At 42.6% G+C, this 22282-nt stretch overlaps 1 protein-coding gene across 5 annotated transcripts in view; it reads left to right on the top strand.

The window, feature by feature from the left end:
- The window catches only part of FOXP4 (forkhead box P4), a 305951-nt gene that overhangs the window by 227606 nt on the left and 56063 nt on the right, over positions 1–22282 (top strand). For all 5 annotated transcript variants that reach the window (XM_078644738.1, XM_078644739.1, XM_078644736.1 and 2 more), the window contains exons 10-12: positions 3478–3561; positions 4830–5031; positions 18305–18381. In XM_078644738.1, coding sequence (XP_078500864.1) covers positions 3478–3561; positions 4830–5031; positions 18305–18381 — 363 coding nt within the window. The remainder of the gene's footprint in view (positions 1–3477; positions 3562–4829; positions 5032–18304; positions 18382–22282) is intronic.

Below are 22282 nucleotides of genomic sequence, written 5' to 3'. Positions count from 1 at the left end.
GACAATGCATAGAATGGAAGGAAGCTATTTCCCATGATTGAGTAAAAGTTGCTAGATGTAAAATAGCATATTTAATATATAAATTCTTAGCTTATCGTTCAGTCAAATTTAAAAGATGCAAACGAGGGAGTGCACTTAAATAGCAAAAATTAATCTGGAAAACTTGCCAATTTATCCGTTTTTGAGGTGCACTATACCAACTCAATGAAGGCAGTGTTGGCTTCCTTTTTAGTACATCAGTTCTGGAGACAGCCAGACATGGATTAACATAGTTAACCATTGTTGTTTCCTGACTCCCTGCAGACTTAGAACGTCCTACATGGCTGCTCTATATGGGCCCAATTTTTCAATAGTCTAAGTTATTACCACGTGAAGAAGGGATTTCAGCGCTATGACGTTTTTAATGTCTCACAACAAATGCAAGGATGGCATCCAAGCAAAAAAGTGTGGGGAAAAACCTGTGAAAGATGTAAAAGATTCAAAGAGTAATCACATTGCCATATTTGGCCTATTTAGACCCTAAAGACCATTCTTAGCCGCAAGTGGTAAAGACTTTGGAGCACACACATACATCAATACACCAGTCTTGAGTTGAAACAAGAACATCATCAGATCGGAAAGTTCTGCATCAACCACATAGAGAGAGGCTTTGGGGCTGAAAAGCAACTACATCCAGTCAATGCCGAAAAGTGTGGAACACCAAGAATTTCAGGGAAAGCAAATGTAATGTTTAATGAAGCATAGCCCAAAATCTAAGAAACTAGCTAGGAAGGCACGTAGAAAGGAATCTGGCTCTAGGTATTGCATAAATTGTCTTTTTTCCATAGTATCTCGACTAGATAAGGTAAGGTAACCATGTATAATATACTCTCAGTCACAACAGAATAAATCCCTCTCTGCACAGAGGAGAATGATCATCATCAGAAGGATAATTTCAAAGATGAACAAGAAGACTATAAACAGATTCTCCAATTTAGGATAGGTGGTGCTCCTCCTAAGGCTGGCCTCTCACCGACGTACACGAACGTCGGTGAGAGGCGAGCCTTAGGGGGAGCACCACCCTTGGAATAAGTGTGACTACAGGGGGTCTCCCCTAGCCCTCCGCCAGTTCGAGTTCGACTACTATATGAACTCGTAATTGTACCTCGTGCGAGGGGGAATTTCCTCCACACGGAAGAATATCTATGTGTTTTGAGCCCCGATAATTGACCAAGAAAAGGTAACAAGGGGTGTTTCGACTGGGACTGGTAGAAGTCCTGAGGAAGACCGGTTTGACCCTAAACTGGGGGCATGTTGGCACGGTCGAAACATGTTGACAATTATGGCAGTTTAAGGAGGGGTGTTAGAAGTACCTAGTTAGCTCAAGACACGACCATCCTTTACTATTTTAATCCTGGCCGGGGGACCCTTGAATCAAGTTTAAATATAGGATAGTCCCAAGTTAGTTTTAGTCACTTTTCACTGCACTATCTCTATCACTGTTCCTAGTCACTTGATTAGTACCTACTAAGTTTATTTTGTGTTTGTCTTCCCCTACCCTATGCTCCAACCTGTGCGTGGCTACGTCAGGGTGTATTGTAAGCAGACCTGAAGATGAAGCATGTCACACACATTTGTGTGTGAGTAAGGGCTGTTTTATACAACACTATTTGTGCCACTGCATGCTCTTGTTTTTGAATCCTCCCTACCCCTTCTGGTGTTATTATGTATGTACCTGAGCCTGGGGGAGCAGGGAAGTTCCTTATTGGTTGCCCATGGGGTTCTTCTTGAAGAACTGTGTTTTAAGTTTCTGGAACTTAGAAAGTGCTGGGTCTACCTTAGGTCCTGGAGGTGAGGTATGCCCCATGGGTCCACAAGGTGATTGTTGTCTTTGGTCTCAGAATGCCCTGAGGTGCGTGACAAAGGAGGCCATGAACCTCGTTGGACCAAAAAGGTCAGGCATCTTCTTTGTCCCTGGTCAGTGTTGGGGGTGTTTAGAGACACATATTAAACTCCCCTCAGTAGGTGAAGACCACCAACATGTAGGCCATTATGGGTGAAAACCAAAATCTAGATTTAATTTTCCATAATGAGTGCTGTTGGGTTTAAGTTTAATTCAAATAGGGATATAAGTTACCAAGCTATATTGAAATTACAGGTTTTACTTGAAGGCACCGGCTGTTCAAAGCAGATGAAATCTGTATGCAAAACTCTGGGGGACAAGGAGAAATTGCTAGCAGATATAGACGGGGAATTACAGATTCTGTAATTCTGCATTACTCTACGGAACCTCAGAACCACACATATAGTCGCTAGAAACTACCGCCGACAGTGTAGGAATCTACGGCACTTGTTAGGGGCATTTAGGATGCACTCTAGAGCCACAACAGTTAGAAAATTCAGGCTCCAGTCATAGAAGGTTCAGCCCTGATCAGTTGTCGCCTTAACACCCATGCGAATGGCAAAAAATAAAGACAAGTTATAGTTATTAGAAATATGGAGGTTTAAATGTCTACAGGAATTGGATTCAGTGGATTTGGAGAAAGATTATAATTTTAACTGACGAACTCAGACTCTAAAATGGCAAGGTTCCTTGAAAGTTATAGATGCCATTGAGACTGGTCACGGGTGAGATTGTACTCTAAGAATGAGGCTTGCAGCTAGTGATTGAGACTGGACTTTAAGGCTAAACCATTCTGACCGGTAGGGATTTAAAACTAAAGATGCAGTAGATCTCTGCCCGCAACAGTGGAAGTATGGTGCACTAATATCATCTGGTACTTGGCTGCTGGGAGTGGATTTACAGTGGCAGGGAATGCCCTAGAACATTTGAGGGCGTAAATTGGCTAGTGTTTGCAATACTTCAACCTTGCCTTACCTCCCCAGTAGATTGTTAGGGCATCAAGCGGGTGCAAACTTGAGCTAGAGTGTAAAGGTCACGGAAGCGTTTTATCGTTTTCCCTTACTGGATGGTTCCGAATATGATAAAGAATTTGATTGTTTTTATAATCCGAGGAAGATGGGATCTTTACAGTTTAACTTTCGATTTTGTTTTAGAAATTCAGATTATGTTTATAAAATGGAAAAAACAATACAAATTATTTTTAGAAAAGAGAGACTATGCTTCAATGGGAGAGACTGGTTTCTCAGAGAGTGAGATTTTTCTCTTTGCAAGACTAACATCATTTTTGACTGCACCAAGGTTTGAGGTTCACATACAAAAAGGTAGACTTCTGTAGGCGCTGTGGCTCACTTGAAATATGTGAGACTTGCAGTATCTGGAGACAAAGTATACATCTCCCCTAGGCTCACTCTGTACAGTGTGATATAAGTAAAAAAAATCCCTTCCCACTCCATGCTTCAGCTCTACTCAGGTTGCGGTTTTCCACTTACTTGTTAGTTTAATTTCATGAATGCTTGTTTGAAATGTTTTGTAATAACAAAAAGAATAATCTGCAGCCTTCTGCTTCTCTCTTTTGGCTTCTGGACGACTAATAGCTTACGAAGGAGAGCGAGCGTCTTCAAGCAATGATGGCACACCTGCACATGAGGCCCTCAGAACCAAAGCCCTTCAGCCAACCTGTAAGTATTCCGTCCCTCTATCCATGCCTTTCAAAGTCACTCTTAACTAATTTCAATTCCTACAAGACCAGCCAGAAAACCCCCTTGGCATAGAAGAGGTGAGAATCCCCTTGAATGGTCCACATTGTCTCACGTCAGAAACGGTTTGGCATTCAATGCTCCTTTGAAGTGAATAACGCTCTCTTATTCTTGGGATTGGAGTCTTTTGTCCTTTATCTTCTGGTTTACTAGATCTTGGAAGTTGGCCTCTTGGGAAGGTCGTTTTTTTAATTACCATACACATGTTTTTAAATATACTATTGTATCTGCACTGTTGATATGCCCTTAATTGACAGAAAGTTTATCTCATAATTTCTGAACCTTTATTTAGGCCATGGTCTTTAGAAGCCTTTAAAACAATGGCAAATGTTTCCACCCTACCTCTCTTGGGGGAGGAGGCAATGGGAATTCTGTGAGCCATGCTTCATCCTTGGTTTGAAGACAACACTCTTCTTAGTTGGTCCTGTGAAGTGCTAATTGTCGTTTATCCTGGAAGCTTTCCTTGCTGCCCAGGTTGTCTCCTGTGTTGGTTAATAGATGTATTGATTTGTCCTGACAGCTTAATCCCTAAACAGAAACACAGATGTGAATCTCTTTGTCTGCTATTGGGCGTTCGTCTCCTCTTTACTGCTGACAGATTGGTGCATTCGGTAACAGATTCATTGGTATTCCTAAGAGCTAGAGTAGGTGCATGCTTTTTAATTCTGGATATCCTCTCCAGGCTCCAGTGGTTAGTGCGTTTTTAGGGTAGGTCTTTCCCTTGATCTGTAGGGTGTGTTTGTCTTTCCCTTATGAGTATGGTGCAGGTTCTTCCTTGCTTTGCATGGTGAGGGTTTATTCCCCTGGTCTATAAGTTGTGGTTTATTTCTCTAAATTGTTTAGTAAGGGTTTCATCCCCTAGTCTGTAGCGTGGTGTCTATGCCCCTGGTATGTAGGGTGGAGCCTCTTATCCCTGGTATGTTGGGTGACATCTCTCCCATTGCAGTGTATGGCTGTGTCTCAAGGTTTGTAGGAAATGCTCTTTTACCCTGATTCGATGGTTTTACAAGTAGATCTTGCCGACTGTCTCGTAGCTGGTCATTTGAGGTGGGCATCTCTCATCCAATTCTGTATGGGTGATTACTTTAGGTAGTGCAGTGACTGAGTGCCCTAGCTGCCAATACTTTTTCAGATCTGGCTGTTCGCTAATACATTTATTTATTATATTTGCTTTTTTCCGTTCCTTGCAGCTGAACCTCGTATCCAGTGCAACACTTACAAAAAGCTGCTCTGATACCTACCCTGATGGCTTACCTCACCCTCCTACCTCAGCCACAGCACCAATCACCCCCCTTAGGCAGGGTCCTTCTGTCATCAGCTCTTCCACCTTGCACAACATGGGACCCATCCGGAGAAGGAACTCTGATAAATTCTGCACACCCATCTCCTCAGGTGAGACTACAAGCATACATCTTTAGGTGAGACTGCCAGCCCATCTCCTTTGGGTTTGAGTAAACTGCAACTCCGTCTCCTCAGGTGAGACCATCAGAGCATGTCCTTATGTGAGACCACAAACTCATTTGATCAGGTGAGATAATCAGTGTATATCCTTTTTGGAGATCACAGGCCCATCTCCTCGGGTAAGACAGGTCCATGTACTCAGATGCGACCAGAGCCTTGACCTCAGCATCTGAGGGAGCCTAGTCAGTGTGGAAAATGGGGGAGGGTGTTACTGACAGACTGGTGCCTCTAAAAGGAAAGCAGAGACCTTCGTATATCATGCTTAATCCCTGCTTTCATTACAGATGTACCGAACTGACGATAATTCTTCCGAATTCCCTCTTGGCCAGCTTCTGTCTGTTCTTGAAAGCCATATAACACCTGTGTATTCATTCATTAATCGCATGGTTATCGTGATATTATATCCATGGATTCCCTTCAGGTGTATTTTACCCCCTGCCTTGCTTAGAAAAACCATAGGACCTGTATATGTTGAAAGAAAGAGCAACGTCTCCCATTTAACTGGCATACTGTATCTTCACCAGCCGATGACAGATATATGTTTCCTTCTTTTCATGACTGTTATTTATCTTTTCACCAACCAAGACTTTTTTCATAGTTTGTGGAATATTCCACCAGCACCTTCCACTCTAATCTTCTTTGGTGGTACATTTCTGGACAAGTAGAAGGCGTTCTCTCATCTTTAGTAAGGGGGTATATGTTGGAAATGCAAGAGTTCGAATTAAAGATGATTTTGACAATTAATTTCTGTGTGGCAAGTTTCAGTGACCTGCCTAGTGGCTAAATTGGGGAATCGTGAAGCTTCAGTTTTAATCCTGTCTCCAACATTTGACTGTATTCTGTGATCCAGCATATTATGTGATCTGAGACAAACAACTTCACCTCACTGTTTCTCAGTTGCCCCTTATGGAAAAACGGGGAGTTTCTGCAAAGGCTAAATATCGATACTGGGTGCAAAATGAAATATATGGCACATTCCGTTATTTATGTCCATGGCTACATACCTAATTGTCATCATTTGCTTCTTTTGATTGATTTATTTATGGCTTCTAAAATACCCAAGGGGTCACAATAATGGAAAGTTCTAAATAAATAGCTTTTAATGTTTGCAGTTGTGCTTTCCCGTTTTTCCTGGTGAAAAAGCTATAAACAAAGGTACCTACCTGAACTAGCGTTTGAAATTTTTAAACTCCATATTGCAGCATTTACCCCATACCAGATGACTGTAAAGTGCACACTTTGAAGATAAATAAAAAAATAGAATTACATTATTTGATGCCAAGATCATCTAGTTGTTTTGGGGATCACAGTTTGTTTTTTTGCCAATATGTAAATTTTGACTACAATGTCCAATCCACACCTGCCCTTTTTCTCCGGATAGAGTATCACGAGAGAGCAGAATAGATAAAATACCACGAGAGAGCAAAATAGATAGAATATCACGAGAAAGCATCAAAAAAACTTAAATGCACCACTTGGTTCAGTCTCTCAAGATATTACTTTTCATCCCTTTCACTGCCCAGTGGTGCTTAGTTTGTAACTCCAGCTTTGGGACACTGAGTGGGGGCCTTTTTCTATCCCATCTTGGGGCAGTCCATGTATACTAGGTAGTTTTCTCGTAAGTAGCTGCTTTTCACCAGTAGTGCCCCAAGGTCTCTGGAACTACTGCACACTAATTTGCTACTTAAGTTACTCCATTTGTGCGCTTGACTCTGCAGTGTTCAGTAGGTCAAGCAGTTTATTAAAGGGTCACTGTCCCAGGTACTGTATACAAGTTAGTGCGGTGCAGGTTCACCAACAGCCACAGCAGTATATTGCTTCCAGTCCATCCTCAGTGTTCTGCTGATGCACAGGATATTTGTGAGCCTACACTTGTGGTCCAGGTCAGCTGGGCTGCAGACCCTCCAGGATCATGGGCATGCTCCCTTTTCAAGGAATCCACCTCATGGGTCTGCCAGCTGATGTTTGATCTGTCCTTTCTGTCAGGGCAACACCTCTTAACACCGGGCGGTTGATATCTTTATCTCCCAAGCAATGGCACCACTTCCCTCTGCCTTTGAACTTAGGATCAGTCATAGCTTTTGGGGAAACAGCTACCCGTCTTGCATTGTCTGAGCTGGTGCGGCCAGAGTTCCTTCCCACGTTTACAGAGGTAACACTTCTAAGACCCATAGCATTAGTATTTTTCCAACACTGCAGCACTAGCAGGAAGCCCCAGCTAGACCAAAGTTTCGGCCCCTTCATCCCCAGCCAGTCAGAACCAGGGTGTATCTCTGTAGATATGTATTGTGTTTCCTGTCTGGATGGGAAAGGAGACGAATACTAAGCACTTACAATCCAGACATCCCAAGTTGGGCTGAACTGTATCTTTGCTTCTGAGACAGTCAAACTGGTCTTAACCTGGTACGGGGGCAGAGCAGGCTGTAGTCCAGAAACCGAATGTCAAGACTGCAAAGAGGTCTCTGAGGCACAGCTCCCAGGGTGTGCTTTAATGACAACACATTGAAAAGGGTCTTAATACAGATAAAGAGAACCACGATCTTATGCAACATAATGTGCCCTCACAAAGCAAAACAGCCACATCCTTTATGGTCTCGATGCCCAACATGTGTATTTTCAATCCCACACCACACAATCAAGAACATTGGAAAGATCCTACTCTGAAAGTTTGCACACATTTTCCAAGGGTACGCGTAAAAAGGTCTGTGTGATGGTACTATGAATCAGCTGCCACTGACATTCACTCTCCCCATAGTGTGGGGAGGGAGGCAGTGGACACCCTCCCATACGTGTGGTGGTTTACTTTGGGTGTACACCCTTTGCATCATAATCCAGTACTTTGCTGTGAGACCAACGAACTGCACTAAAATATGTGGCGCATATCAAAGGAGTCTTGTGAAGCAAGGTCATGATCTTCAATAAAACTTTGAGTAATTCAGAATGTTTACAAATGAGGCAAGATGTCCATTGACCATCCATGATGACCTTTCATTCGAACACTTAAAATCTGAGGAATGGCCCATAACAGTGGTTTAGATAGAGAGCATCGAAATTCCTCACAGGCCAGGCAAAGCTACGTCTTCCTTGCTCAGTTTTTCTGACTTGCCTTATGTTTTCCCACTGTGGATTCAACAATCTGCTGATCCACTGTCAAGGCTGTGCTGGTTATGTGGTGAACTCTACCCATATCCGTGGCTGTACGCTGGTCTTAGCACCAGTGGAGAGTGATGCTTAATGGCATCTGATTATAGTCGCCATGGCACAGGTCTTTCAGTAGATAAGATCCTCCTGGAGGATAAAACACCAATTGTTTCTTTCCTGATAAAATACACCAATTCTCTTATAATTGAAGTGCTTACTTTCCTAGTGGGATGTGGAGTTCATTGTGTTGGGTTACATGTGTGTTTGGTGGATATGGGACGTGGAGCAACAATCTGCATGATGAAATGGTGTCTCTATGTGGCTTACTCAGTGTAATTGCCGTACTCATGTTTTTGGCTCATTAGGTTACAGAGTTGTTTGTCTTCTCATTTTATCTTTACTGCTGATCTGCCATTAATTGACAGAATTTGTACCTCATAAATGTTCTGTTTGGACCAAAGAGGTCTTGAAAACAACAAGTGTTGTCCAACATTGGATCTTTTATATATTCTCATGCTTGAATCATTCTCCGTCATCAGGCTGGGAATCACGGGTACATTAAAATAGCAGTATGTAGTGAAAAATGTACAGCATACAGTATATAATGTTAAATGGCAATCTGCCCTAAACAACATAGTATGTTTAGTAGCACATCCACCTAATTTCAAATAACCCAAACTTCAGCCAATGAAGTGGAGGCTTACTCCCCCTAGAGGCCTCTACGGCTCAGATTTCTACCGCACGTCGTGTGTGAAGGAGTCCCCTGTCAGAGGTCTGCTGTAACCTTTCAGCGAACCTTAAATTGTTTCCATTTTGTTCCGCCTGGGAATTGAACCAGCCCTATCTGCAGCACTACTGGACTGTGAGTTGTTTGTAGGGAAGATTGTTATAATGTTTACAACATGGAGATTATTTGGTCTGACAATTACCTATTGCCAACTGCCACCATGGCTGGCAAAGAGAAGATATTGCCTTTTAAAATCTGTTTATCTAATAATGTATACTGATGACCCGCCTTCTCAGTGTATTTATTGTCTTTATCCTAAAAATAAATCAGCAGAATGTAAGGATTGTGTGTGTTTCTCAACTAAGACTCTTAAGAACAGAGAATGGAGGTTGGCATTATTTCTTATGAGTAAAGAGAATTTTCCTCCTTAAGGAAATGCTCCCTCTTTAGGGGAAGATTCAGTGAGAAGTGCCCCTCCATGCACTTTCTTGAAGGCAGTGCACAAGAGGAGACTTATACAGTTTCTGATTTGGTATAGCGCTTGAAGCCACCTCCTCTGCTGACAAACCAAAGTCCAGCACTACAAAGATTCACCTGTAGTGAAAAAGAAGTCTTCAAAGGAAGCCTCGTCAGTGATGAAACTGTCCACAACTTCAACTCCATCATCAATGATGAAGATACTGTCGACAACGGGCATTCCTTCGATGATGACATTATCGTCAATTACATTGTCGTGCAATCCGTTGATGATGACAATAGCATTGACAGTGGAGACACCGTTGATGGCATCGCCGTCGAGAACCACGCAACCAATAAAAAACATGTGACAAAATGTGTATTCACCTTTAACAGTGACAGATTCACCGCCAGTGCAGTTATCGCAGTCAGATCAAGAAGAAGAGGCTAGTGAGTATGACTTCCTGACAGCATACAGAACAACACAAATGGATGTGAGATATGTCCCAGATTTTGGAGAGGAAGCAATGGAGGAGTCCTACAGTGAATATGTGTATCAACAGGAGTACAAGTCTGGGAGTACTGGCATTGATTTAAGGCAGAAACCGGCTAAATAGTATAGATAACCAGATGTCGTTGAAGTGCCAGTGGCTTTTTTATCAACTTTGCAACAGATGATAGATACTTTTAATAAGTTGTTGCTGCAGCAACCAACTAATAATCCTAACATTGGGTACCTACTGCACCCATCCTCCCACCTCCTCAACCTGATCCTTTACTAGTTTCACCTCCTAGGCAGCCATCACCACTACCTCCTCCCTCCTCCAAAGCCAAGTGTATCAGTCCATGAAGAAGATATGGATGGTATGTATTCTAATAGTTCTGGATATTGTGATATAGAGAGAGAGGATGGAGAGCTACCACCAGACGATGATGGAAGGGATATTAACGGGCGAGAATTCATTGTCCCAAGTGGAAATGACGGCCCAATTCCACAGGATGCTACACATGATATCTCTAAATTTCATTCATTGATTAAAAGAGGAGCCAAGAAATTCAGCCGACCTATGGCCTCTGTAGATCATCCATGCTTTCTTTATGACTGCAAATAACAACCATGGAAATACGTTAAGTCCATACTCATTCTTGATTTTGTCTGGTCAGAAGGTCTAAAACTAATGAAGACACCTGCTACTGTTCCAGCTGTGATATCTTGTCTGAAGAAGAAATACAAGGTCCCGGATTCAGCTCCAGCTTGCCTCACTGGTCATACTGTACCAGATTTAGTAATTGCTTTAGCAGCTCAGAGAAGAATCAAAACGTAAAAAATCCCATCATCTAGTCTGCCAGACAAGGATAACAAATGTATTGATGATCTGGGCTGGGGAATTTCCTCTATGGCAGTAACTATGATTAAGGTAGCCAATGCCCTGGCAATTCTAGGTCATTATGATCACCAGATGTGGCATGACTTTACTCCATTACTGGAACTTATTCCTAAGAATAAGAGGGAAATAGATACAGCTATCCTAAAGGAAGGAGAACTAACTTCTTTGATTATTAACTAAGTGATGAATGCTTCAAATCCAGATTTTCAGCAGTTGGCAGGAGGCATAGGATTTTAAATTTGCAGCTCCTTCAGTTGAAGATTGTTTTCATTCTTGGTGGGCAAACTGGGGGTCTCTGAATAAAATCCAACTGATGGCCCGATTGGTCAATTTGTACCACCCATTTGTCTGATGTTATGTTCTTCCATGCAAGAGCAAAAAGGGAAATTCTCTCCCTCCAACTTCTGAGGACCAGATGGAAAATGGGGTACGAATCAGGAGTCAAGCCCTTTTCTGACTATCATTGGTTTGTGCTTGTGAGGAACTTCTCTGTTCCTTAAGACCTACGTCTGCCGCTAGTTTTGTTTGCAGGAGTATCCTTGATCGTATCCAGACTGTCTTTCAGGATAATAGGATTGTCCCTAACCTCCATACTTGTTGAGTCCTGCTCAGAAATTGTGTGGTCTTCATGAGCCATGAAAAGTAGATATTCCAAATCTGCAAAACTGCAACAGTCCTACCCCTTTTCCTGTGTCAGTGTCATTTTTAAGGCCTTGCAAAGCTTCAACGTGTTTATCAAAATGAGCTACCCCATCAAAATGCATTTCTAAGTTTTTTAATTGGGCCTCAGTACGGAAGGTTATGGATCTTAACCAGCCTTGTCTCCTTAGAACAGTACTTCTTTTCAAAGGAGACTTAAAGACTCCCATACACTCACAGGTACTTTCAATTTGTTGCGTGTACTCGTTCTTACACAGTCAATAAAATATCATAAAAACATTTTCTAGCAACAATTTATCAAAACACCTTATTTATGCATTGTACATCGATTATGGCCTGCATAATCCAAACATAGAGACAACATAAAAGAAAAGATCTCAACCTTGTCTAATTATTTAGCACATTGACATTGGCAGCCTGTGGTCAATATATAACATTTATCATTGTACCCTCCTTTTGGCTAATATTCAATTGTGCTTCTTTTGCGTCTTTTATGTTGTCTCTATGTTTGGATTATGCAGGCCATAATCGATGTACAATGCATAAATAAGGTGTTTTGATAAATTGTTGCTAGAAAATGTTTTTATGATATTTTATTGACTGTGTAAGAACGAGTACACTCAACGAATTGAAAGATTCATGGTACCTGTGAGTGTATGATAAATATACTGTATATTGTGTAATAATCTGTGTTTTTAATAAATGTGCCAGGAGATTGGCTGAATAAAATATACATGTTTTTTAATTTAGTCCTTATGTAGTAGGATGTTTGCACGGTATCCTGCAGCACTGCAGAATATTTGGTAGAATTGTAATTCACATCTGATGTCCTAAGGGAATCCCCTCTTTAAGTCTGGTATAGTACCTCTATTCCCTTAGTTGCACTAGGGGTCCCTCTCAAAAACTTTTTGATCTTTTCAAAGGAGTACAAAAGGGAGTGGTGATGGACAGAGCCAAAGAGATTGTCCCCAAATCGCAAAGTAATCAAGGTTTTTATTCCAGGTTCTTCCTAATCAAAAAGAAGACAGGTCAATGGAGACCAATACTGGTTCTGAGAGAGCTGAACAAGTTTCTAAAGAAACAGTCATTTTGGATGCTTACTTTGTAGGAAGTCTTCCTGATTATGCAGGAAAGTTTTTTTAACCTATTTGGACCTTTGGAAAGCATATTTCCACATACCCATTCATCAAAAACACAGAAAGACCCTTCGATTCAAAGTAGCGGGTCAGTACTACCAATTCAAGGTGCTATTTTTTAGACTCAAATCAGCGCTGAGAATATTCAGCAAATGTCTCACTCCAGTTGCTGCTTTTCTCAGGAAAGAAGGTCACCAGGTGTTCCCATACCTGGACGACAGGTTAGTGAAAGTGCCATCCTGGGAAAGGGCAAAAGCTTCCATAAATGCTTTCATCACTCTTTTCTGGAGATTAGATCTCACTTTGAACAGGGAGAAGACATTGTTGGAACCCCAAACAAATATCCAGTTTCTGAGAGTAATACTTGACACGCAGTCGAAAAAGTCTTTCCATCGGCAGAAAGAGTGAGAGAAAGTTATCGATAATAGCAAAGACTATTTCCGGAAAACAATAAATTAAAGTGAGGCAATACAAGTCCCTGATAGGCCTAAAGTGAAGCAATACAAGTCCCTGATAGGCCTGATGGTATCATGTATAGGCCTTATTCCATTTGGCAGGCTTTGTATGAGACCTTTTCAGCGAGAGCTGGATTTGCAATGGAAACAGGTAGAAGGCTCATGGAAAGATATGGTCCGCGTCAGAAGGTGCTTTAAACAAGCTCTTATGTGGTGGAGGATTCCAGAAAACCTAAATGCAGGTCTTTCTTGCCAATAACAGAGTGGTTATTACTCACCACAGATGTGTTCATTGGCAGATAGAGAGCTGACCTGCAAGAGCTTTCAACCATAGGCCTCTGGTTAGGTGCAAAGAAGAGGCTCCATATCAATGTGTTAGAACTCTGTGCCATAAGACTAGGTTTACAAGCGTTGCTCCCCAGATTGGCAGGTCAATCAATCCTAGCCAGAACTGACAATGCAACATCCATTTTCTTTTTAGCTAAGCAACCTCCAAGATCGTTTCAGAAGAAGCTCAGCTGCTGTGGAACTGGACCATTTCACACAAGATAGACATTACAGTGGAATATCTGCCAGGCTGCCAGAACGATCACCCAGATTCACTCAGCTGGCAATTGTCATATTGTCACGAGCGGTAACTAGAACAGAAAGCGGTAGATAACATTTCCATTCAGTGAGGTCACCCTACAATCAATCCGTTTGCTTCTCTGTACAAAAGGAAATGATGTGCTTTCCAAACAGGTTTTAGCATCCAGGGGCGATGGGCAGTGCTCTTTTGATCAGTTGGTCCAAGGTATTTGCCTACGCCTTTCCTCCTTTCCCCATGGCCCCCAGCGTGTTGAAGAAGGCGAACATAGACCATTGCTTTCTGATCCTCCTTGCTCCGGCGTGGCCTTGCCAGTACTGGTACATGGAGCTACTGCAGTGGCAGCATGTCCAGCCATTCCTTCGAAGATTTGTCCCAGGAGATATTCCAGACATAACAGAGAGATTCTCCATCACAATCCCAAGTCTTTGAACTTGACAGCATGGTAACTGGCACCTAGAATTAGGCCCTTTGGATCGGATGTATGACATTACAACGCATGCTTTTACCATGCATGCCTTTACAACGCGGTATTTACAACACATGCCTTTACAACGCATAGCGCTTTGGGGTGCTGGATAGTGAATAGTTTAATTTACTATTCCAACTCCAGTCCCCGTGGATAGTAGGGAAGGTGTTGGATAGTAAATTAAATCTATTCCCTATCCTAGAGCGCCCCCCAGCGCAATGCGTTGTAATGGTTTGCATTGTAAAAGTTGCGTCGTAAAGGCACCGCGTGGTAAAAGTTGTGTTGTAAAGGATGTTTCCCCTTTGGATCTATTGCAGGAGAGTAAACAAATTCTGGCGCAGGCTGAAGCTTTAACAACGTACAAGAAGTACAATGCTAAATGGAAAGGTTTCTGTGTCTGGTGCAGGAGTAATAGTCATTATCTACTTCAAATAAAGCTTTCTCAGATCCTTACATATTTTTTAAGTTTGGCAAAGAGTGATCTCAAATATTCTTCAGTCAGGGTACATCTAGCTGGAATCTCGAGATTCAGAAGGACTGACACATCACAGTCTATTCTGTTTTCCCAAAGGATCATTAAACAGTTTATGAATGCGCTATTTAGAGCATTTCCACCTCTTTGACATCCTCCGGTTCCATGGGAGCTTACTACAGTACTCAGCTAACTCATGTTACCTCCTTTTGAGCTTTTACATAGAGTAGACTTGAAATTTGTATCATGGGAAATAGTACTACTCCTGACTCTGATATCCGCTAGGAGAGATAGAGAGATTCAGACATTCACCTTCAGAGAACCTTTTGTTCGGTTCACAAAGGACAAAGTAATACTTGGAACCAATCCTAGATTAGGTGCCTACTGACTTCCATCTTAATGGGCATGCCATTCTTGGATCCTTCTTTCTCAATCCATCTTCAATAGCAGAAAGATCATTACATTCTCTAGACTTGTGTAGATGTCTCAAATTCTACATAGACAAAACAAAGGACATAGGCACATCAGACCAGCTATTTGTATCATTTGAGTCATGCCAAAGCCAAGCGTCCTCTTCAGAGAAGAGTGAAGGCCTTTTCCCCCAGCAGCATGGTTTCAACTGCAGCACTCTATGCTGGGGTCACTTTGAAAGACATCTGCCCTAAAGCTACCTGGAGGAGCGGCATCTTGCCTAGATATGGAAGCAGAAGGTGATGCAGCAGTGTGACAAGCAGTCCTGAGAAACCTGTTTCATTAAAGGTGAGCTTGCTTCCCGCTTTATTGTATTTCATAATGTAAACTGCTTGCTATTCTGATTCAAGCATGTGAATATATAAAAGATCCAATGTTGGAGAATAAATTAGTTACTTATATTTAACTCCAGTTGTCCAACATTGGTATCTTTTATATACTCACATGTGACCCTCCCTCCTCCCCGGTCAGAGGCTCATCATATTTGTTCTTACACTTGTGCTTTGAAATCTGAGCTATGGTGGCCTCTGGTGGGAGTAAGGGAGCTTAAGCGTCCAACTCTTTGGCTGAAGTTAGGGTCCTTTCAAATGAGGTGGATGTGTTACTAAACATACTATGTTGGTTCAGGCCTGTGGCCACTTTACATTATATACTGTATGCTGTATATTTTATGCTCTATGCTACTATTTTAATGTACCGGAGATTCCCAGCCTGACGACGGGGAATGATTCAAACATGTGAATATATAAAAGACTGGAGTTTTAGGTAAGTAACTCATTTCTTGCCACCCAACATTTGTAAGGGGTGGAGGCAATGGGGATTTCAGGAGCCAAGCCATTGCAGGTTCTCAGTTGTCACCCTTTGTAAATGTTACAACCGGAGTACCTGTGATTGAAGTGAGACGGGTGCACAGCCTTGTTCTTTCAATACTTTGATTTTAGTTTATAAAATGTTCCAGGTGCTCTATGGGTGGCGTCCTCCGTCCATGGACGTCGATAAATAATTAGAGAAGTGCTCCTAATAGTTCATTAGTTGCATCCCCACAGGCACACTTTTACTCTATCAGAAATGAGGATTCCACACTGTTTTTGTAGATGATAATACTTCTTGTTTTATTATTTGTGATTTCAAAGAATTTTCTTTTTCATTCAATGATTTGATTGCTCAAACATCATTACTGAAGCATACTCCAATGCATTTCGGGCATGTGGACCGCCCTTCTTCAGGGAGCAGTACTGGAAAAATGAATAATTCATTATTCAATTTTCCAGTACTGCTCCCTGAAGAAGGGCGGTCCACATGCCTGAAATGCATTCAGTAATGATGTTTGAGCAATCAAATCATTGAATGAAAAAGAAAATTCTTTGAAATCACAAATAATAAAACAAGAAGTATTATCATCTACAAATAAAGTGTGGAATCCTCATTTCTGATAGAGTAAAAGTGTGCCTGTGGGGATGCAACTAATGAACTATTAGGAGCACTTCTCTAACAACCTGAGTACCTGCCATGAAACTCTAGCCGTGTCTGGTCAGCTAAGGTCATCACTCCATGCTAAGCCAGTTTTGGTCAAACTGTAGTTAAAGCTCCCTATCCCTCTTCCTCTCTAGTACTTAAGATTTGCCCCGCAAGCAGAGGAATTTTGCTAGATACCTGTAGAAATGTAAACATTTTTATCTACAAAAAATCATTACTGATTAGATAAAATCCATTAACGGCTTTGAACCAAGAAAAGTCTTGGCGACGCTGACCATTTTGATTAGGTGCATATACCTTAAATAAAGGTGACCTTTTGGTCGACGCTGACTCCCATCAGTGGATATAGGTCTGGATAATAATTGGTCTCTTGGCTAGGTTTAGTTTTCGTTTGTAAGTCATCTGTGCTCAAAGAAGACTTTACAGAAATCCATATGGAATATTTGGGAGGGATAGGAACATTATGATGCTGTACCCCCTCATTGCAGAATTAAGCTGAAACTCTAGAAGTCCTACTGTTGCACCATACCCACGAAAAACTGAACTGTCTGCTTAGAGGGGGACGAGGAGTAAGACTAGTCTGACCAAAGCCTTCATGGTGGGCGCCTTAATGAAGTGTGCAACCCAGAAGCCATGAGGACTTTCAGCTCATGTGGCCAGGGTTGACAAATTACACACAGCTGTAGAGCCCAAGGATTGCGAGCCTGGTAATCATGTATCATTCCCGACCCACCTGCTTCCATTCCCGATCCCATAGGAGCCTTCATCATTCCATGGGAGGAGTTCCCATCTGCTCAGGGTCACTCTACTAGTTAGCTGGAGCTTATCTCCCCATTCAAGAACAGTTTGTCTAGTCCTAACCACTCCGTGGTTGGAGTTGCAGTGTTCACTCACCTGACTGCCCAGAGATTACTGTTGGTCTGTGGCTCCAGTTGATGAAACAAGAAACATTTACAGAGATTAATGCCTATACAATTTGGTACTCCCATGGTTTACCAGTGTGGGTGCGCTCAACACCTAGCACATCGTTTTCCTTTAATAATTAGGACCAGTTGAGCCTCCAGCTGGTTTCCTAATCTTCCTCATGAACACCCTCACACCATCTTTTTGGGTGCTCAATGCACTGGAATCCCCGAATACCAGAGCCCAGTCAGTCAATTTAACTGGACACTTGGGTAATTGCCTAGTTTGAGTTGAGTGGAAAGCTTTGCCAACTAGGTTTAGACACACTGAGTTGCTCCAACTTGAGCTCGGGCCACCAAGAAACCAGTGCAGAGTGAAGTCATATAATGGCAAACTAAACATAATGGTGCATTCTGTGTTCCTGGTGGTAAAGCTGAGAATTACTTGAGGATTTTACCTACGTGGAAAGAAAAACCTATATCTTTTAGACTTAATGGAAGAGGCTGGAGGTTGAGTGTGTGTTATTTAGTATATCATTCTAACCCTCTAACATCGCCTGCAGTAAGCGTTGACTGTTTGAATAACCGGTCATCTAACTGGAATGTAACAATATTTGTGTCCCAAATGACATTGTTTTTACAGATAAGGCCCATTAACTGCTGATTGATCCAGGATAGACCTTGTGGGGCACAACAAGCACATGTCAAGTTTTGAATTTTGTAAATGTGTATATCGGGTGCCCTCCCTGGTGGGAGAACGACCCTAGGGGTTTCCTAATTGGAAAAGCAAATCAATCATTAAGAGAGCCAGCGTTTCATAGCATATCGCTCATACGTTCCATCTTTCTCTTGCTTTTATTTTCAGAACTTGCACAGAATCACGAGTTTTATAAAAATGCTGATGTCCGGCCACCCTTCACCTATGCCTCTCTCATCCGTCAGGTGAGAAGCTGTGCTGTCTGTTTTACTTTGTATTTTCCTGTTTCTTTTCCTAAAGAGATGTTGGTCTTGTTTTAGGACGTACTGGGGGGATATCTGGCTTACTGGCAGATATTACTGCAGTATGGTACTGTGAGAGCTGGATTTTCATGTACATTGCATCTTGGTTTTCTACGTGTTTCGTGAGCAACTTATTTTCTGCCTCTTGGATTGTGGGTGAAAGCGTGTTTGAAACCTATCTTGTTGTAGATTACATGCTGTGCACTATCTTGCCATCTAGTGTTGGGCTCGGAATAGAACAAGTTGTTTACTCGAAGTTTGGCTTGGTTTCAAGAATGACCCATGATCACATAGTTGAAACCCATAAGACATCATCACGCAGACTCCACCTTAGATCATTTATTCTGCAATCTGGTTTGGAGCTAAAATGTGGTGCTCTGTCTCGGAAACTGTGTCACCTCTGAAAAAACTGTACTCTATACATGGCAACAAAGAAAGATGATACTGATGAACATCAACTCTGCAGCGCATCACACTCTATTGCACCTACAAAAGAAATCAAATCAATGCATGAATAACCATCAAATATAGAAGACTTCATACTTTCGTTCCAGGGGGTAGGAGACTGACTGCGGTGGGTGGGGAATGGGAAATACTACTTTTTGGTTTGAAACAACAAGTCGACACAATCCGATGAGCACTGGATATGTAAACTGTGTCTTTTTTGAGATCACAACTTTATTTGCAAGTGTAAATATTGTGATTGTACTGAGAATACTTCACTGCTAGTGAGCTGAAAGATCCAACTTGGGTAGCTATGGAGGCAATGATACCAAGGACTCCTTCAGTTCTTCAGAAGTACGAATTTAAAGAAAGAAACATTTTGCTCAGATGATCATGGATCCATGCAAAAAATGTTAATGCCACCAGAACAGTACCACAGAGGTCCCGAGACTCAGCCTTAGGTTCCAAATTTAGCTCAGTCAATACACGAGGGTCACTTGTAGCACAACCCACACGCTAAAAAGATTGAGCATACTCTAAGTCTCGACTCCAATGATCTGAAAGCCTGCCTCAGGACACAAGGAGATTCGTCCCAGAAAGTAAATTTGATGCCAAGGGATAATCGAAAACCCATAGCCGAAGGCATGCCCTTTGCACGTGCAACTTTCAAACCGATTGATTTTCGATTTTGAAAATATCATCACCACCCAAAAAAAGAGAATGAGATCAAAATTTATGATTCCTCGAGACCACGCACAACAACCCAGCAGGTAGCACTCAATACAAACATACATCTCTGTCAAACCCAAAACTATCCAGAACAAAATCTCAGAATTGTGTCTTTAGGCTCACTGGTCAAATTAACCAGTTCTTTATCATGGAGTCCACCACCTTCTGTCGAGACTGGTACCAAATGCAAAATCCATTTGAGGAGGTCGCTGCACCCATTTTATCACATTGCTAATTGTACTTTGGGCTGTGAACTAGAGGTCAGCCCACAGTCCCTCAGACACTTGCACCATCACCTATTCCACCTCATGCACTCATGAAGAGGAGGATCTGGTGAAACCAGGTGAAGACCTTGTCCCTCATTCTGAAAATAGGTGGCACAGATACTCCATATCATTAGATAACGAATTTCTAGAGCAATATCCCATTGATGTGTTGCTTCCAGACCAAACGTCAGCCGTGCATGCTGTAATCCAGCGGGATGCTTCTCAGCATTACGTCACTATGGCCGTTGAACAAAAGGAGGAGGATTTTCTCATTGAAACATTGACACGATGTGAGAGAACTGTCCAGTAGTTACCTGTGGTAAACACTGTTGTAGGAAACGCTACAGAAACTTTTAAAAGTCTAGTAAAGACACAAGGCTTAACACCTCTGGTAGAATGCAGACATAAAGCTGTGCATCAGGCTACACTTTACATTCGAGGTAATATTCCTCAGCTTCGTTGGTGGATCACACAACTCAAAACATAGTCATTAATCAAGGTGCCACTGTTGGACCACCGCTCAGAGTAAGAAAGCAAATGACCTGATGCAGTTGGGTTTGCAGCCTCTCAACTCGCTGCAGACTCCCAGATACTCACTCCTCAGTTGGGATTACCATTTTCAATGGGAAGAAATAGAGGGTTTTATCCAGCAACTACCCTCCAGAACAAATATAGAAAAGGGACAAAATTGTCACTGAAGGCAAAATAATTTCCAGTGTGGGCCTGTGCAGCGCTCTGGATCCAGCAGATAGACCATGCCGCCAAATCAACACCAGCATCGTTTTACATCACCTCGCCTGGCTCCACATGCCTGTGTTCCACACCTTTTGGATCTACTAGTCAGTGGTATGCATTTGACCAGCCCGCATGTCTGTTAAGCCCTTAAAAAGTTTCAAAGGACACCAAACAGCCAAGTCCTTGGGTGTCCTTCAACAGCAACAACCATTCTAACACTAGCAACAAACACAGTGAGTTCCAGAAGGCAGTATTTTCAAGACAAGCAGTATTTTCAACATCGAGGGCAACAACAAACCTAAGCAAGCATTTACAATGCAATGGTCTCGGCATTATTAAAGGTAGAGCTATTGGCATTGCTCATGGCATTTTTTTAAAATCATAAATAAATGGCATTGTCATTTACATTGCTAATAGCTTAATCGTTAAATAAATGGCATTGTCATTTACAATGCCAATAGCTTAATCGCTGGCAAATGCATGACCTATTGCATTTACACCCACACAGAGGCACACACACAAAGCCACCCACACACACACGTACAGAGCCACCCACACAGAGCCACTCACACAGAGTCATTCACATAGAGCCACCTACACAGAGCCACCCTCACACAGACAGAGCCACCCACACATAGAGCCACCTACAAAAAAAGTTATTCACACATAGAGCCACCTACAAAAAAAGCTATTCACACAGAGCCACACACACAGGGCCACACACACAGTGCCATACACACACACACAGCGCCACACACACACACAGTGCCACACACACACAGTGCCACACACACACAGCGCCACACACACACACAGCCACACACACACAGCCACACACACAGCCACACACACACACAAACAGAGCCACACACACACAAACAGAGCCACACACACACAAACAGAGCCCACACTCACACCCAGAGCCCCCACACACACCCAGAGCCACACACACACACACCCAGAGCCACACACACACCCAGAGCCCCACACACACACCCAGAGCCACACACACACCCAGAGCCACATACACACCCAGAGCCACATACACACCCAGAGCCACATACACACAGAGCCACATACACACAGAGCCACACACACACATGAGAGCAAGCACAGCGAGGGGGCAGGAGAGCAAGCACAGCCAGGGGGCAGGAGAGCAAGCACAGCCAGGGGGCAGGAAAGCAAGCACAGCCAGGGGGCAGGAGAGCAAGCACAGCGAGAGGGCAGGAGAACAAGCACAGCAAAGGGGCAGGAGAATGTTTCTTGCGACATTTAACAGAACGATCTGTTATTTAAGCAGTTGTCCTTTTACTCTGTTTCTGACAACAATTTGGGTGCCTTTGCCGAGGCCAGCTCCCACCTCATCAAATAACACACCTGCCAAAATTGTAACAGCCGAGGAACAGGCATCCAAGTGTCAGCGTGGGGTGTGCGCACAGAGAAGGACTATGCACTTGTGTTTGTGCCGCGAAGCAGGGGGAGTGTGTCTGGGTTATCTCAGGGTGAACACAACCAGCAACGAATAGTCCTTTTCGCAAGCAACATAAGCACCAAAAGACGTCTGTGCAAAGCAGCTCACAGGAAGCAAACAGGGACCAGACTTTACACAGTCTTAATTGTGCACAGAATTGGTTTGTCCAATAGGCAAAGACCCTGACGCACGTATTCTG

The sequence above is a fragment of the Lissotriton helveticus genome, chromosome 5_1 (genome assembly GCF_964261635.1).
Source record: "Lissotriton helveticus chromosome 5_1, aLisHel1.1, whole genome shotgun sequence".
NCBI classification, from domain to species: Eukaryota; Metazoa; Chordata; class Amphibia; order Caudata; family Salamandridae; genus Lissotriton; species Lissotriton helveticus.
This window is presented reverse-complemented; position numbering and strand designations above follow the sequence as displayed.